Source organism: Triticum aestivum, chromosome 4D, assembly GCF_018294505.1.
Source record: "Triticum aestivum cultivar Chinese Spring chromosome 4D, IWGSC CS RefSeq v2.1, whole genome shotgun sequence".
NCBI classification, from domain to species: Eukaryota; Viridiplantae; Streptophyta; class Magnoliopsida; order Poales; family Poaceae; genus Triticum; species Triticum aestivum.
This window is the reverse complement of record NC_057805.1, coordinates 9,042,585-9,054,617: the sequence shown is the minus strand read 5'-3', so window position 1 is coordinate 9,054,617 and position 12,033 is coordinate 9,042,585. Positions and strand designations below refer to the sequence as shown.

The 12,033-nt window shown below is 45.3% G+C and overlaps 1 protein-coding gene across 1 annotated transcript; it reads left to right on the top strand.

The window, feature by feature from the left end:
* The first annotated feature begins 10,670 nt into the window (after positions 1 to 10,670).
* LOC123099370 (ocs element-binding factor 1-like) lies at positions 10,671 to 11,556 on the top strand. Its single transcript, XM_044521541.1, has one exon. The coding sequence runs from the start codon at positions 10,709 to 10,711 to the stop codon at positions 11,198 to 11,200; it is 492 nt and encodes a 163-aa protein (XP_044377476.1). The 5' UTR covers positions 10,671 to 10,708; the 3' UTR covers positions 11,201 to 11,556.
* The last annotated feature ends 477 nt before the right edge of the window (positions 11,557 to 12,033 follow it).

The window sequence follows — 12,033 nt, the reverse complement described above, 5'->3', positions numbered from 1 at the left end:
TTTTGCTGGCAACTGGCAAAGATGCATGCATGATGGGGAGCTCCTCCTCCCGCCCTTTTCCTTGGGGCACCAGCACCACCATCATGCGTTCATGTGCTACTCACTCCGGCCATAATCCACACCCGTGACATTATTTATGTGTACCTAATGCGACCCCGTCCCTTCTCCTACTACAAAGGGAGACAGCAAAGGACACTAATGGCCGCTAGCCTTGCAACTCTTACACGGGCAAACTTTTCATAAGTACTAGCCACCAAATTGGATGCCGACCCTTTGTGCTGGCCAGTACTGGTAATGTTTTATGAAGTTATTAAAAAGGGCGAGTTAAGATTGAAAGTTTGATGATAGGGAGGCGAGAGAGGTCAAGATCCTCTGCGGTAGTGTGGATGACATGTGGGGTCGAATCCACTCGACAGAGATCATATACTGAACAATGTGATATTACAAAGGATCGCGAGCCAGAGATGAGAGGTCGAGACAATTTGAGGTAGTGTAGATGACATGTGGGTTCGGGTCCACACGGCAGTGATCATACTACACAAGTAATACTGCAGAGGATCCAAAATACTCCCTCCGTCTCGAAATTTTGGGACGGAGGGAGTATTAGATTCGACCGAGAGAAAATTAATTTTCTCAGTGTTCAGTTTCTTGCCGCCTCTGAGCTAATTAGTAATTAGCACATTATCTGCAGCAATTATCATAGGCAGTGATGCGTGCTTGCTTTTTACAAAGTTTGTCAAGGGCAAAACAGGAATGCAAAATGCAGCATTGGAGTAGCTTTAAGCCCTTTAGCCATTGGCGCCAATTAAGAACCTTCGTGCGCCGCTCACATTTTCCCTTTTAAACAACCCCCCAAAGAGTGGCCTCTGTTCCTTCCCTTCCCCTTCATCACATCACATCGACTGCTAGCCCAGCTCAGGTCATCATGGCGACGACGACGCTCACGTCAACCACCATCGCGTCGTCCCCGCGGCCGCCCGCCCCCTTGTGCGGCCGCTCCGGCTGGCAGCGTGCACGCCGCCCGCCGTCATCATCTTCATCCTCCGGTCAGGGCGGCTGCGCGCGGCCGCTGGACCGCGTGGCCGGGTGGGTCGGCGGCGGCATCGCCGCGGCCTTCTTCGCCTCCCTGGAGCGGTGCTCCTGCGTGAACGTCCGCACGCACGACGACCTCGACGACGACGAGCAGAGGGACTCCGTGGCGCCGCTGATGCTCTACGACGACGGCAACGACGACGAGGGCAGGGGGAGGAGCAGGAGGAGGTGCGGAGGAAGCAGGAAGGGCAGGAGGAGCGGCGGCGGCGTGGGTTGCTACGGTGATCAAATTTGAATGGTCGATCGACGTCCAACGCTAATAAGAATCTGTACTAGCTTCTTGACGTTGATTCTTGAGCTTTGTTGCAAGCGCCCTTGTAAGTTTGATTAATGGTGTATGGATGATTGATTAACTGAGTCCAACTACATACTACCTTATGTACGTACAAGTGTAATTATAGGCTGTGAATTAGTAAATTCCATCACAGTGTATACCAAATGTTATGCTTCAATCGTATAGCAAAACAAAAGAAGTGGAGAAGATGTGAAATGCTATTTTTTTTTGGTCCGAAAAAGACGTGATATGTTTAAGCTAGCATCGATTCTGATGCCCTCCTTGCATACTCTACTTGATGCCTTCGAGTTAGAAAATGGAGTAAAATATGAGAAGATTAAGTGGCCAGCGTAGCGTTAGTGTTACGGGTGCTTAGTGCTTACATTAAAAATAGCGCTGATGCTGTTCAAATATATTTGCAGCATGCACTAGATTCGATGCGGCGTTGTGTCGCTGAATTGCTGGACTTCAGGTACAGCTACTCAGCTAGCGACTCTGCTTTGGCCTGGGTTCTATCGGAAGTTAAGGCACTCCGTTAAACAGACCGTTCTGCCTTTCTTCAACGGTTTATACCACCTGATCTCGGACGTGGAACGTTTCAACAGAGCCTTCGTAGTTCGTAGTCCTACATCCAGAGTCTGAGACTGCGAGAACTCATGACACCTTCAGGCCTATTTCCCTGCAAAATTGTCCCCCTAAAGCCATTTAACATTTCTCAAATACATGATTACCATTTTTGAAAATTAATTTTTTATTTGTATTTTTTCATTCACATTGTACATTTTAACATACATCGATATTTTCTATACGCACTAAGAGAATTCAATTTTCTATACACATTAAAAAAATTCAAATTGATGATTAACATTTTTTTACTTATATTTTTTAGTTCTATTTTTCATACACATTGTACATTTTTCGTATACATCTTTTATAACTATATAAAATTTTAAAATGCATTATTAATATTTTTTAAAGTTTTTGTCAAGTATTTTTTGTAGTATATATATTTAGAATATTCGCAAGTATGAAAAAACCAAATCAACAGAGCCTACCGCGTGCTTTGCCGGTGAAGTCTAGCACTCGCCCGCAGGCGAGATTGCCTACATCTCGCCTCAAGCAAGACATAGGCTTTCCCTCATTTATAAACTTATCTTTACATTTTTTTTGAGCAAAAAAGCTAAGCTTTATTCATTAGTTGGTATTGCTACCGGTATTACAGAAGTGTCATGTGGTAGCCCCAGCCAAAAATGTCGGCCATGAACCAACTTTACAGCATGCCTAGCTAATTTGTGAGGCTCAAAATTTGAGACTCTTGATTCAAACTTAAAACAGCAAGAACTAAACGAAGATTGCCACGAAGTTATCTCTTTCACCACTCCACCGTAGTTTCCACCTGATTTTTCCTTGATGTGCTTCACTACCTCTTGACAGTCCGACGCGATCACCATATTCTGTAGCCCCAGATCTTCAGCCAGAGATAAGCCTTCTCTGCATGCAAGAGTCTCAAGAGTAGGCGGATCTATCAATCCTCGAACGACGAACGCCGAGGATCCAAGATAGTCTCCGTTATTGTTCCTACACACTGCTGCGACTGCTCCAACTCCTCGATAAACCGCGACGTCCACATAGATCTTGGCGCAGCCCGGCGTTGCCGGAATCCATCTTCTCGGTACTGCAGTCTTTGGTCTGATCACACGGTCCTGAACTTTGTTCTTCTCCTGCTCTAGCTCTGAGATGAAATGTGTGATGAACATATATGTCGATAGAGGGCTTTGATTTATTCCTTCATGTATTAGCTTTCGTCTCGCCCACCAAATGGCCGAGAGGGTGACCGCTACTATGATAAACTTATCATGTGAAAGTTGCTCGATCATGGCAAATAACCACCTCCTTGCGTTTTTTCCGGTGTTGCTCTGAAGTTCATCAATCAATTCTTGATCAACTAGTGACCAGACACAGTGAGCAGCAGTACACTCCAGCAGACTGTGCTTCCACGAGTCCGGAGTCCCACAAATAGAACATGTGCAGCTCGTACTCATATTCCGGTGCATTCTGACATCTTCCGTTGGGATAGACTGGCGCGCAAGCCTCCATAGAAATACCCGAATTTTAGCCGGAACCGTGGTCTTCCATAGTCGGACCCAAGCGAGCTCGTCCTCTCAGCGGTTAGACGTAGCCGGGTGTGACTCCAACCAGTCCTCCCTCCTCTTCTTGGTTTCAACTATCATGCGATAACACGACCGTACACTGAAGATGCCCGATTTCTCATACATCCAGGACCAGTAATCCGCCACATTCCTAAGGCAAACCGGGATCTGAAAGATTGCCTGTGCATCAAATGGCAGAAACACCTGATTCACCAGCTCCATATTCCAGCGTGCATTTCCTGAGTCAATTAATTCAGCCACTACTTGGGGTGGGTCTAGGACTCTAGAGACGAGTGGTCTCATTAACTCAGCCCGCGGGATCCAATTTGTACTCCATATTTCCGTTTCTGATCCGTCCCCAATTCGCCTAATCAGGCCCTGCTTCATAATATCCCTTCCTTCCAGAATAGACCTCCAAACCTGAGATGGATGGATTCCGATATTGGCATCAAGGATTGAGCTGTTTGGGAAGTATACTGCTTTTAGAATTCGAGCACTAAGTGAATCCGGAGAGACCAAAACCCTCCAAGATTGCCGAGCCAGGAGAGCCAAGTTAAAGAGTTCAAAATCGCGAAAGCCAAGACCACCCATATACCTCGGCATTGTCATGCTATCCCAAGACACCCAATAGGGTTTCCTCTTCCCTTGTTTGCTGCCCCACCAAAAAGCTCTTATGGCTGAGGTTAACTCTTCACATAATCCTCTAGGCAGCTTGAAACAAGACATCGAGAAGACTGGAATGGCTTGTGCTACTGATTTGATAAGCACATCCTTCCCCGCAGCAGAGAGTGACTTCTCCATCCATCCTCTTATCTTGTTCCATAAGCGGTCAATAAGATACTTGAACGCTCCATTTTTGGATGAACCTACGTCCGTAGGCAGCCCCAAATATTTCTCACTAAGTTGTTCATTGGGAACTTGCAAGACTTGTTTCACCTGTTGTCTCACTGATTCTGGACATCCCTTGCTGAAGAAACATGACGATTTGTCCCTCTTTAATCTTTGACCAGAAGCCCTTGCATAAGTCTCCAATAAGAGAGAAACTTCTTCCGCCCCTTCCAAATTTGCTTTAAAAAACAGCAGGCTGTCATCTGCAAACAACAAGTGGTTTATCGGCGGAGCCGTTGAAGCCACTTTAATTCCTCCAAGGTTAGATGACTGAACACGAGATTTTAAGAGGCACGAAAGGCCCTCTGCTGCCAACAAAAACAAATAGGGTGAAATAGGATCCCCTTGACGGATACCACGCGTAGGGTTGAACTCTTCCAATTTTTCTCCATTAAACATAACTGAGAAGGAGACGGATGACACCATCCCCATCACAATATCCACCCAATTCCGAGTGAAACCAAGCTTCAACATAATTGCTCTGAGATAGTTCAATTCAACATGATCATATGCCTTCATCATATCCAACTTCAAAGCACACGACCTATGAACCTGGGCTTTGTTTCTCTTCATAAAATGAAGGCATTCGTAAGCAGCAATGATGTTATCCGTAATTAATCTATCCGGGACGAAGGCCGACTGCTCCTCAGAAATAATCTCCGGTAGTATTAACTTCAAGCGATTAGCTATCACTTTTGATGCAACCTTATACAATACGTTACACAAACTGATTGGACGGAATTGTGTAAGCAGCGTAGGGTTTTTAACCTTCGGGATGAGGACTAGCACCGTATTGTTGATCTCCTTTGCGCTTTCAGTACCCGAGACAATACGAAGTACCACTCTGGCAACCTCCTCAACAAACCTCCCAATGACGTTGAAAAAAGTGAGCGGGGAAACCATCGGGTCCGGGAGCCTTCGTCGGTTCCACATCATCTATTTAGAAAATGGGCTGACCCATGTAGGGTTACCTTTTTCTGTTCAGGGACACCTACACAATCCGGTTTTCTGAAGTTTCTAGAAGCTTCTGATGATTTTGGAAAGCTTCTAGAAGCTTCTGACCACATTTTATTTGCTTTCCTACTTTTCATTTAACTTTTTCATTTTAAATTTGCAAATTTTTAACTCATGACCTTTTTGAATTAGCAAACGTTTTTATATTTGTGAATATTTTTAAAATGATAATTTTTTTTAAACTTGTGCACATATATTTTCAAATTCATGAAGTTTTTTAAAATCAATAACTTTTTTCAAACCAACAAACTTTTTCCTCCCAATTTGTGAACTTCTTTTAGAAAAGTCAACGGTCAATCAATCCACCGGTCAACTCTGGTCAGCAGAGCAAGCGAATGAGGGATAACGTGAACGAGCCAGCACCAAGGCGACAGGAGGCGCATGGCGCCCTTCGAGCAAGACACCCGGGCGCTTGCACACACATGTTTTTTTATATTTTATTTCCTTTTTAATTTTGAATGTTCGTGATTTATTATATTCAGGTTAGTTTGAAAATGGATTCATTTATATTTTAACTTAAAAAACTCTTCATGATTCAAAAAATATTCATGAGTTTAAGAAATGTTCACAAACTCAAAAAAGTTTGCGAATCGACAAAATGTTCATAAATTTGAAAAATATGTTCACGAGCAAAAAGTACATACATTTGGAAAATGTTTGCGAATCTAAAAGTCGTGAATATAGAAATTATGTTCATGATTTCAGAAACAAGAATTGAATTGATAAATTATACATGAATTTTGAAACATTGTAGGATTCGACTAAATGTTCTTAGTTAAGAAAATGTTTGTGAAAATTCGTTAAAATATTTGTGAATTGAGGAAATGTCAAGAATTCAAAAAATGTTCATGAATTCGAAAAAATGTTCTAGAAATTTGAATAAATGTTGATGAATCTTTTTAAACAAGTGTGAATCCAGAAAAAGTTCGTGCATTCAAAAAATGTCTGTGGGTATGAACATAGTGTTTGTGAATTCGAAAAATGTTGAGCACTTACAAAAATGAGAATATGAAAATATATTTACGAATTTGTAAAAAAGGTCATGATTTTAGAAATTTTATAATTTCTAAACCACATGTAAAACGCAACAGATCCGAATGCCTTGGATGCCGTACATTCTGGATCGGATGACCTCTGTTGATCCCGCGAAAAGTTGTAGCGCTAGAGCCGCGTGGAGCTAGCCGTATGTGTCGCGTGTGTCCCTGTCAAATGGGCCTTAGCGCGCACCGTTTCCTTCTCCATTCGCCGCGGTCGCACGATCTCCACGTCCCGCCTCTTTTCCCCCGAACCAACTAATTCACATAATCAATCCAGGCGAGCGCATGTTCAACGTTTGGTAACCGCGCCGCCATTCCTCTTCACCCCCTCTGCCCATCAGTTCCATCAGCGGCGAATCGAGGCGGGATCGCGGGCATCTATTCCTTCAGCGACGAATCGAGGAGGGGCCGTGGGCTGGTTTTGCGGCAGATGGCGGTCGATTTTGCGGCTGAGTTTCTTAGCCATCTTCCTGTTTTGCCGTCGATTTTGCATTTGTTGGCAGAGACTATATTACTCCCTCCATTTTTATATACAAGACCACTTCGTTTTTCGTGTCAAATTTTGACTTATAATTTTGGTCAAGAACATATATTATCGAAAAGTTCTTGCAGTGACATACTTTTTATGGCATTATAACCCACATTTTATTGATAAAATTAGTGGTCAAAATTAGACATAAAAATGTGAAGTGGCCTTGTATTAGTATGTGGAGGGAGTAGTATACACTAACTTATTTACATAGTGACCTAAAATATCTTATATTTCATTATAGAGGGAGTATTCACCAAAGCAAAAATCAACCCGAAATGTAAAAAGCAGGCAAATCCCAAAGGAGACTCCAAAGAGAGGACCAACGGCCCAGAGGTGCCCCTCGGCTGGACACCTGTTCCAAACCGCTCACATGCATGCAGACCTGAAAAGCTCGACCACAACAATCTGGATTTGATCGAAAGTAGGAGGAACACGCAGCTTTATACCGAAATTTGGATGCACCCCATGTGTTTGGCTACATTGCACGTACCTTTTGGCACTACAAAGCTAAAACCATGCAAAAGCATGGACCTAACACCAATCATATATACGTACGTTCATGCATGCAAGATAGCTGCAACTAACTAACTCTACATAGCCAAAGGGAGCCATCTGTCCACTGCATGCAAGCTTGCTGGGAACATTAGTTTTGTGTGAGGCTTTCATGTACTACCTAGCTAGGGCTGTCCGTTAGAGACACATCTCATTTGCTACCCACCACTAGTATTTGGAGACTTGATAAGTAAAGAGAGAAAAGAGGAAGAGATAGTACATTTCACCAACCTGTGTGCTAGCTAGCTAGTGACACTCATCGCAGGTTTTGACACTAGAAAAGGAACGGTGCATGCATCTGATCTCTTTTGATTTTTAGATCGGCGCCTGATCTCTCGTGCTGCCCACTAACTAAGCTGCTGCACTCATCGTTGGAATGGGATGGGCATGCACATTGGCACAGCACTGCTTTCTTTACCCAAAAGGAGCTACATAGGAAAGCTTTAGTGAGACTGAGACCAGAGGTTGATAGGTACTTGCTGCGGCTGCATGCCCTGGAGATCGATCGATCGACCAACGTGTGGATGCTATCGATGCCAGCCCAAAGCAATTTTCTTCTTCTCCTTGCCCTACTCGTCCGTGGCTGGCTCTAAACCCCGAATGATTGGTGACACTGCGGCGACTAGCACTGGGTCGATCCGTAATTTTCATTGTGTGGTCTCTCTTGTGGCTGTGAGGCTTTGAGACAGTGTGGAGTGCGAGGGGTCATGCTGTCTCTGTTGGACAGTGGTGCACCATATGCATGCACCCTTCAGACCTTCACTGGAAGCTCATTTGCTTGCACTAAAGCCGTCGATTCTCGGTAGCAACAGACCCAATGAGATGCTACTTGCACTTGAAACGGATTTGAATATAGATCGATAGTCCCTTTCCTATTTTCTGGGTGCTACTGGAGGTCTGGTTAGTTCGCACTCCACTTCGCCAAAAAATTACTAAATATATATTATCTGCAACAACAACTTGATGATCAGTGATGGCCTGACGTACACTGCAATTGCAATTCTATTGGTCCTTCTAGCGGCCCGTCCCGACGCCGACGTCCGACGTCCAAGGTTTGCATGTCCCATGTCGCCGCTATCTTTTCTCGTTTCTTCTTCCTCCGTACGTAGCATGCATGGAGCCATGGATGGCAATGCAGGTCGGCAGCAGCACGGCGTCCGGCCCGGCCGACTACCGGTCACGTCGTTTGATCAAGCGTACCATGAGTGCACCCAAACGGACAGACAGTTACCAGCAGCTAGCCGTGCCCTACACCCATGGAGTATTGCTCGTTTAATTTATCTGGATCCCCCTGGCCGGATCTGCTTTAGCATATAGGTCGACCGAAATCATTAGATCCGGAGAGGGCGTAAATATCTCTGTCATTCCTTCGTGATTAAGCTCACTCTTTGCGGCTTTGGGTCGTATTCAATCAAAATCACGCAGAAACTTCAACAACGTGGTGCTACTCCCATGAACCCCTTCTTGTCTCATCTGAGCCTTGTCGACCAGCGTCACAGTGTGCATTATGCACGCCCACAGCACGTACAATGTTATTATCTTAGCAACCCACATTAGATAATTGCTCGGTTGGAAAAACTTCTCTTAACTAAGAGATGGTATGTCTAGTGAGAAAGTCATGTTAGCTTTCCATTGTATGAGATGTCTTCTCTAATCATCTCATAATTCTATGTAACATTAATTATTGACCTCACCCGAATATGCATGTAGTTTGGCTTGGCATTGGGAAAACATATTTCGGTTTAGAACATGCTTGTTTTGCTGCCGAAATTAGGCGAGTCAACGTGTTGCAGGCGAAAAATTGGCGATGCCAAGACTGGCCAAAAATTGGTGAATATATGAGGTCGGTCAGAAAAATAAGTCTTTTTTTGCATTTCCTACAATAATATGCTCATAAAATCATAAAATGCAATAAGAGATGTTTCTAAAAATGATATAATTTTGCAAAAGTACCTTGTGCAGTCAAAACATACAAAATTATGCCGATCTCCCTCGGATTTAGTCCAGGTTGAGTAATAGATGCGTCTGGTTGCACTACAGTGCTCCCTCGGCCCCTCTTACCGCACCTAGTCCACTGCGAAGTTATCGCACACCCATATGGATCCACCTATATCATTTGGAGACAATATAATAATACAATTAGGGTAAAACTATATGAATAATAACTGAGGAGTGTGCGCATGCTATGCCTGCTGAGAGCACGTTGGACCGGTTTGTGCTCTCGGGTGGGTTGGATGGGGCCTCCGATTTTGATGTTCCGTGTTGGTGTGAGGTTAGGGCAGGCGGCCACAATCATGTGCACCCTCTTCATCATTTGATAGGTGTAGCGACTGCTGTTGCCAAAGAAGGTTGCTTCAGACTTGTTGATGTATTTGTTTGTAAGGTCTTGTCAAATAATTAATAAAATGGTTGTATGCATCGCCCTGATGCACCCTGTTCATCATTTGATAGGTGTAGCGACTACTGTTACCAAAGAGGGTTGCTTGAGACTTGTTGATATATTTGTTCGTAAAGTCTTGGAAAATAATTATTAAATGGTTGTATAATCGTCATGATGCAGAGGCCAGGGGTCATCCTCCTTTTCGAAAAAGAAACTAAGGAATATTGCAAGAATAACTTAAAAAGAGACAAATGTTGTCCAAACGTCGCAAACTCGCAATGGGAAAGCGGTGTCAAGTGGCTACGGGAGGAAATAGGAGAACCGAGCTACCTTGTGAAGGTCGAGCTCAGTTCGGACATACCTAGGGCTGAACTATTGTGTGTTTGGCCAGGATCTAGCGGCAGAGAGGAACTACGACAAATTCTATATTGCTAAAGATTGTAACGATGCTATTTGATGAATGAAATCCTCTTTACCGGTAAAAAAATGTAGCTGGCAATTCAAAAGATTATCTGCAACTTTTCCAACAATACGATGTACACTAATGAACTTGGACGGTCTATAGGCCTTTTAGCATATGCCTTAGCAATATTGGTTTGTTTTTAATCAAAATATACAATACCTAAAGTAGACAGCTCAGCAACCACTACAAAATGGTCCCACAAATGATTCAAAAAATCCCGGAAATGCCCCTCTAAAACCCTCTATAAATAGCACGGCTCTTCATTTCTTCCCTCCCTTTTCCCCCTTCTCCTTCCTAAATCACTGAATTACCACTCTACCCTTATCATGCCGTCCTCAAGTTCCGCTTCCGTTCAAGCCTTCGCGCCACAAAACCACGGGTTCGGAACGAACACGGAGCCAATTCCGATCGAAGATGCGGCAGCGGCCTCGCCGCCGGTGACGGATGCCTTTGTGGTCGGCGTCGACACCGCGGACGACGTCGACGGCCGGAGGCTCAGGCGGAAGATCTCCAACCGGGAGTCGGCGCGCCGGTCGCGCGCGCGCAAGCAGCGGCACCTCGACGACCTCCGCGCCCTGGCCGCAAGCCTGCGGGGCGGCCGCCGCGAGCTCGCGGCGCGCGTGCACGCCGCCCGAAGCCGCGTCACTATCGTCCTCCACGCCAACGACGAGCTCCGCGCGGAGGCCGCCGCCCTGAGCCGCCGCCTCGAGGTGGCGGCTCATCGCGCGCTCGCCCTGAACCAGCTGTACGCCGCGGCCGCCGGTCTCGGAGCCGGGACGTTCGAGCAGGCCGCTGCCTCGCTGATCGCCTGGAGCTGATAGGCGCCGTGCGTGCATGCATCATGCACGTGCACGGGTAGGGTCTACGTACTTTCTCTGGTAAACGGTAAAGAGAAGGCACGACGTACCGTGGGATAGCTAGCTAGCTTCATCAGTCCTGAAGTGAATGTCAAAGAAAAAAGCTTTCAGTCCTGAAGTCTTGTGATTGGGTAGATATATCAGTCACCAAGTAAAAGAACGGGACATAATGGCACGATTAATTCGTGACCGTTAAAGGCACAAAAAAAAGTTGGAATGTAATTTTACTAAACCAACATCTAAACCTTGTGTTCGTCGACTGGTTCCCCCTGTCCTGCCGGCTCCATATATATTTTCTCTTCTGAATTCTTGGTTATGCATTGCACGACCGAGTACGTACGTAGCACCATTCAGTGGTTCTGACATGAGCACTGGTATATCTCGCCTCAACTACAAACGCATAAATAGTGGTCTAAATTGATTATGGTGAGACGGATCTTGGCCGTTAATATTAGTGGAGGCGATCGACGATCTGTCGAGTCCCATGATTGGCCGTGTACGTGGTACTACGTCCTTGTTTAATTAGTGGTGGGGAGACAGGCCAGATGCTCTCTGCTTGCTTTCCAGGTTAGTTCAGCAGAGAGTAATGTAATGTAATGCGGCCCCTAGCTAAGCAAAAGCTGTCTGCTTTGGGCGTTAATATCGTTTTCGGGTGGGATTAGATTTGTATTTTGTGCGGGTGTCATGTCGCGCTCGCCACGTCGAAAGCGGGGAGCGGGGCGCTGCACGTCTCCGAATTCGTGGTTTAGATTCGGTAACGATCCTTTTCCGGTGATCGCATCCGATTATGCTTT

Bases quoted from the DNA above. Each gene is read 5' to 3' on its own strand.
- LOC123099370 (XM_044521541.1), top strand. From the start codon at position 10,709: ATGCCGTCCTCAAGTTCCGCTTCCGTTCAAGCCTTCGCGCCACAAAAC.